The 5,808-nt window shown below is 52.1% G+C and overlaps 1 protein-coding gene across 1 annotated transcript in view; it reads right to left on the reverse strand.

The window, feature by feature from the left end:
• Positions 1-3,109: 3,109 nt before the first annotated feature.
• Positions 3,110-5,808, reverse strand: part of Cdx1 (caudal type homeobox 1) — a 17,408-nt gene continuing 14,709 nt past the window's right edge. The window contains exons 2-3 of the mRNA XM_021151094.1: positions 4,685-4,830; positions 3,110-4,204 (exon numbers count right to left, since the gene is read on the reverse strand). Of these exons, the coding sequence (XP_021006753.1) occupies positions 3,983-4,204; positions 4,685-4,830 (368 nt within the window). The 3' untranslated portion in view covers positions 3,110-3,982. The remainder of the gene's footprint in view (positions 4,205-4,684; positions 4,831-5,808) is intronic.

A 5,808-nucleotide genomic window follows, 5' to 3' on the forward strand; every position in this document is an offset into this window, starting at 1 on the left:
GTTGTAAGATGGAAACTTAGTCTTCCTCGAGCAAGTATGTTATGTGATGACCACTGAGCTTTGGTGACAGTCACTGAGGGTGTGGTGTGTGCAGGTGGGCTGAGTCCATACTTTCCAGATGGGGAAACTGAGCCCGGTCACCCCTTTGGTGGGAAGGAAAAAAAAAAAAGCAAGAAACACTAAGATTTTCTGGCAGACGTTGCCTACATCAGTCATTCCCCAAAGCCCCAGCTTTGCAATGATGCAATAGCCAAGGGTTCACCAACCAGGCAGCTTGTCTGTTCCCTGTCCTCCATCGGGAGGGGGCGATGGGCATGGAAGCTACCCCTCGCTAAATGCTCCCCTCTTCCCTCCCCTCCCCCACACGTTTCCTTCTCTCAGCAAGTCTCCTGGTCTCGCCACAAGCCAGAAGTGAATTGGGAATGTGTGCTGATTTAAGGAGAGTGTTAGATGAAAATGTACTTCCTTTATTATATAGGGAGATATTTTTAAAAGCATATAAATAAACATTTTTAATTTGCTTAAGCGTTTGGATTTTGTCACCGTAGAGCATGTGTTTTGTCACACGAGGAGTGGTGACTGTGGGGGAAAAGACACTGAGGCTCCAGACTGCCGGTCCATCTGGTGCAGCGAGGAGGACACCCTTCTAGAGCAACCCCGCAGTCCAGGATCGCCCGCGGGGCCACTTTGGTGGGACTGCCAGTCTGTGTCTCCCGGTCCCAGGGCCACACTGCTTATCTCAGAGATTGAAGACCTCCTTCAAGTCTCTGCTCTCGCGTGTGCATCATCGGTTAGCTGTCAGAACCCACCTCTTCCAAGGCGCTTGGGCTTGGAAGTCTCTCTAGAGCATTCCTGCACTGCTGATAGTGGCTTCTTAGTTCTTCCATGGGATGAGAGTTCTCAGTGGGGAGTTAGGGTTCTATGGATCCAAGGAACCTATACACAAAATAGTCCTGGCCTGACTTGTTCTCATTTGCTAGTGCCCAGCTTCATGCCTTAGACAACCAGTCCAAGCCAGCTCTACTATTGGAGCCTAGATCCCCAGCAGCAGCTTGGGACTGTCAGCCAGCAGAGGGACATGCATAGTTCCCCTGTACAAAACAGCATCTGCTGTCCCCAGAGGATAGATAGGTGGATACCTCTATCTCTAGGGTAGTTGCAGGGTCTGATGCAACCTGAAGAGGACTCTTTCCTTAGTTACTGCTACAACACAACCTCTCCTGGAACTCTTTAAAAAAAAAAAAAAAAAAAAAAAACCTGAACAGGGTCTCAGTACTCCAGGCTGGCCTTGAACTTACAATGTAGTCAAGAATGACCTTGGATTTTTGATCCTCCTGCCTCTGCCATTCAAGTGTCAGGATTACAGGCTTGTGCTACCATACCCAGTTTTTCACAGTACTGGGGACTGAACCCAGGGCTTCATGCATCTCTACCAACTGAGCTCTATCCCCAGCCCCTCCAGTGGAATGCTTTTAGGTGACAGGAAGACCATAGTATGCTTGGAGAGATATATAGGCAACTTCCCTTTCACACGGAGTTCGAAAGCTAGTGGACAGGTGACCCACATTCAATCTCCTGAGCTCCCATGTGGGTGATGACTGCAGCTCCATTACCTGCTAGGTAGAGATCTTCTAGAGCAAGGGCCTCATCTCGTGCATTGTGGTGATTGCAACGGCAGCTAGATATGGGGTGCAAAGCATGGGTTGACTTGTGCTCATCAGTCCCAAGAACAGCTACTGTAGTTCCCCTTGACAGACCGGGAGACCCAGAGAGGCTAAGCACCTTAGTTAGCTTCCAGGTCTTATAACTGGAGCCTAGCCCTCTTAACTGCAACACCTGTGGCTCTACTCAGTCATGGAGACAGTAGGGCCTGCTAGGGCCAAGTTTCCAGAGCTCCCTTGTGTGGGGGTGGGGGGTGGGGATGCTCACAGGTGCTGGCGTGGGGTTCCTGGTTAGGAAGCACGGGGAACAGACAGAATATTAACTCAAACCTGTAATCCCAGCATTCCAGAGGCTAAAGTAGGAGGATCACCATGTGTTTGAGGCCAGGCTAGACGATATGGCGAATTTCAGGTCAATCTGGCCACTGAAAGGGCTCAGCAGGTAAAAAGGCATTTGGTGCATAAATTCCCTTTATATCCAAAACAAGTGCACCAGAGCAGAAGCTGGAGGCCCAGCGAGGGGAAGGATCTACCTCAGGGTTCATGCAGATCAGAAAGCTAAACTCACTGCCAGCTCCCTGCCTCTCCCGACTCCATTCTTCTGGTGCCATCTGGTTCCACAGGCTCAGACGTCAACTGCTACAGACAGGCCCTACCTGTCTCCTCCGAGGATGGCAGGAGGAGAGGAGGCTGGTGTGCTGGGGCTGGGAACACCTGTACACTGTTATCCCAGGCCAGGGGCAAAGGGCAAAGGCAGGCAGGCTGCACATGCTTTTTATGACCCAGCCACCTCCCAGAACAGTAAACAGAGGGGCAAGCAGCTGGCACCAGAGCCCTCTGGGTAGAGAAGGTCTGAGGTAGCCGAGGTCTGCCCACCTCTGGGGAAAACAAGCAAGGAGGACATCTTGCAGAAGCTTAGAAAATGCTTTAAGTTCCCATTGCTTCTGTTCCTTCTTCCCTCCTGGATCTGACCAGCACATACAGATCTTAGTTCAAGCCCTGCCTCTTCCAGGAAGACTTCCAGGCCTCCTGACGTGCAGGGAGCCTGTTCTGCTCTCCATTTCTGCAGGCACACGGTTTCCTGCCATGTTCAGAACAAAGTTCTGACTGGCCCTTATCTTTGTATATTAATACCGCTATGCAAGGGACGCTCCTCCCACTGGGCCAAGGACTGGATGCTTCCCAGTCGCAGCTGTGCCTGGCACATCAGATACCGTGTGAATGGCAATACTGAAGGTGAAGGCTGAGCTGAAGCACTCAAAGGATCAGAGGGTGGACAGGTTGGGGCTGGAGCTGTCGCTCACACAAAGAACAGTGTCTCTTCAGCCCCAGACCTGCCTTGGCAGGGTCCTGTTTGATCTGCCGTATTTTAAAGGTGACCTCGTTGTGTGGGGGAACCACAAAATGGAGAGGAGACACACAATCACGAGAAAGGATGGCAGTGATTAAACTTTTTAAAAAATTCCTTTAATGCCATGTATGATTTTTATAAATTGTTTAAAAGGGGAAAAACTTATTTCTGAAGCTGCATCCAAGAAATTCCACTCTACATAAACCCTGTACAGCTGTGAGTCCTCCATGGTCTGGGGGCTCCCTGGGTGTGATGGGCAGCCTGTGGGAAGGTGGGCAGGAGCAGGTAGGTAAACTCATAGAGTCTACCCTGAGAGCCTTCCTCTCCATCCGCAGGCCTCCCTGGACGCTAAGGAGGGGGTGAGTTCTGTCTCAAGAGCAGTGATCAATTGCCCAGCCTCTACCTCATGTCCAGTCCTGATGGCTTTGTAGCTCCAGGCTGGGGAGGGCCAGAGCATGGGGTGCTAGGGCAGGTAAAGGTGAGGCTGGAAGAGGAGATAGGTGGAGCAGATAGCATCCTTGTGCTTCACATGGGAGTCTAGACTCCGGTGCACCACCTTCTCTCAACGCTGCCTCCTCTCCAGAGCCAGTCTGGTCCAGATACCAGCCTCCCACCTCACTCTGGAACCCTTGGAGGAGATTGTGGAGCCTCAGTCTTGTCTTGGCAGCTCGTTGAGCCCTCTGAATCTTGGGAAATCTCCAGGTGGTTGAGACTTCTCATTGGGCTTCCCCATCACCCTGTGGCCTAGGACACAAGAGCTGGAAGAGGTCCTTGTCCAACAGGCTCACCACACACCCAGCCAACAGAAGGCAGGGAGAGGGCAAGCTACCTGTCCTAGGTAGGCAGTTTGTCCACAGTGACCCCAAAGGGCAGCAGCAGGGCTGCAACTCAGAACAGGTCCTTGGGCCCCAGCAAAGCCAGCTGCCCAGCATTCAAGTCCCTAGATCCCTAGACTCCAGGCTACAAGGGGCTAGGGTAGAAACTCCTCCTTGACGGGCACTGGGGAGGGGGTGCCCAGAAGGCCAGCATTAGTAGGGCATAGACTTCCTAGGGGTGGCCCTGATGGTGTGGGAGTGCCATCCAGGGGCAGGGGCAGCTGTGTGGGAGGCAGGGGCTGCTGCTGCTGCTGCTGCTGTTTCTTCTTGTTTACTTTGCGCTCCTTGGCCCGGCGGTTCTGGAACCAGATCTTTACCTGTGGGGTTGCAGAGAATTTATGCCGCAGGTGCTAGGAAAGAGCTGGGTTGGGGAAGGGGGTCTTCATGATCCACTCTCTGCTCCTGACACCAGACACCCTTCTCTGAAACCTCCTTCCTCCCCTTTCCAAGGCCCCAGTTCTCCAGAGCTCCTGTGTTCTGTGACTGCCCTTCCTTTGGGTCTGAATAGCATTGATTACCAGCCACTGTAGCCAGTGTATGCGTGTGTGTTTGTGTGTGTATGTGTGTGCGTGCGCGCGTTTACATGTACACACATGTGTGTGTATGTTTGTGTGTATGTAGTAATGTTTAGTTGAGGTTTAGTTGAGGGCGTGGGAGTGGTCCAGTGTGTGGTTTTATGCCAGTAGTCTGGAGACAACCTCTATTTTCTTTTTGTGGGCTCTGTCCATGCATGGCAGCCTGAAAGCCCGACTCTGGGCCTTGCTTGCTACTTGAGTTGAGGTGGGGGACCCACATACCTGCCGCTCTGTGAGCCCCAGGTTAGCCGCCAGCTCGGACTTGCGCCGAATAGTGATGTACCGGCTGTAGTGAAACTCCTTTTCCAGCTCTAGGCGTTGGTGGTCTGTGTAGACCACTCGGTACTTGTCCTTGGTTCGGGTCTTACCTGAGGAGCAGAAGGGCAATGAGGGAAGGGGAGTGTGGTAGATGTTCAAGAAGGACCAGACAGCGCCTGACAGAAAGCTGATGACAAGGCTGTGGTCTGAAGCCAGCTATGTCAGCTGTGACAAGCGAGGGTTCAGGAGATCCCCCGACTGTTCACTTGGAGGGCCTCAGAGCTGTGTGGTAACAAACTTTCCAGATGGTTTTGACTCAGCGGTCCCCAGACCATAAGTCTGCGTATGAGTCGTGAAGGGGACACCTGTCTGGTGAGGGGACACCTGGCTGGTGAGGGGACACCTGGCTGGTGAGGGTAGATTAGGGATAAAGGGGATTACCAGATGTCCCTCCCTCCTGTGCAAGGGAAAACAGGATTTGGAAGTACCCTTTGATTTGGGGCTTCCCAGTTCTACTGAATGCTAGCCCAAAGTACAACTGGAAGGCCCAGAGCTGCTGGTAGACTCTTGGGTCTGCAAGGTGCCCAAAAGGAGCAATCTAAACACCATGCCCTACTCTAGGGTCGCATCGGGAGCCATAGTCCTGAGCAACAGAGCTGTCCACACTCCCTCCTATGTTCCATACGCAGAGCATCAGTGGCTCAGCTCATTCCGCTGGATGAACCAAGTTCCTGTCTCAAGTTACACACTGTGGTGGGCAGGGAACAAAATGAAAAGTCCTTGCTTGAATGCTAGGGGAAGGGGACAGACAGAAAGACAATAAAAATGGAAAGCCTCGTTCACTGACAATTATTTTGAGGAAAAGAAAGAAGACAGGGAGCCTAAGAATTTGCCGGTGGGAATTTCAGAGTGGTGCTAGCCGGGTCAGGTGGCAGGCACCTAATGTCCTGGCTACTTGGCTGGGTCACTTGCATCTAAGAATTCAAGATCAGCGCAGGTAACATAGTGAGATCCTCAGTTCCAAAACCAACAAAACAAAATCCAACACAGTAGTTCTTAAAGCCTAGTCGAGAGACAGAGAGAGAGAG

Source organism: Mus caroli, chromosome 18 (assembly GCF_900094665.2).
Source record: "Mus caroli chromosome 18, CAROLI_EIJ_v1.1, whole genome shotgun sequence".
In the NCBI taxonomy this organism is placed as follows: domain Eukaryota; kingdom Metazoa; phylum Chordata; class Mammalia; order Rodentia; family Muridae; genus Mus; species Mus caroli.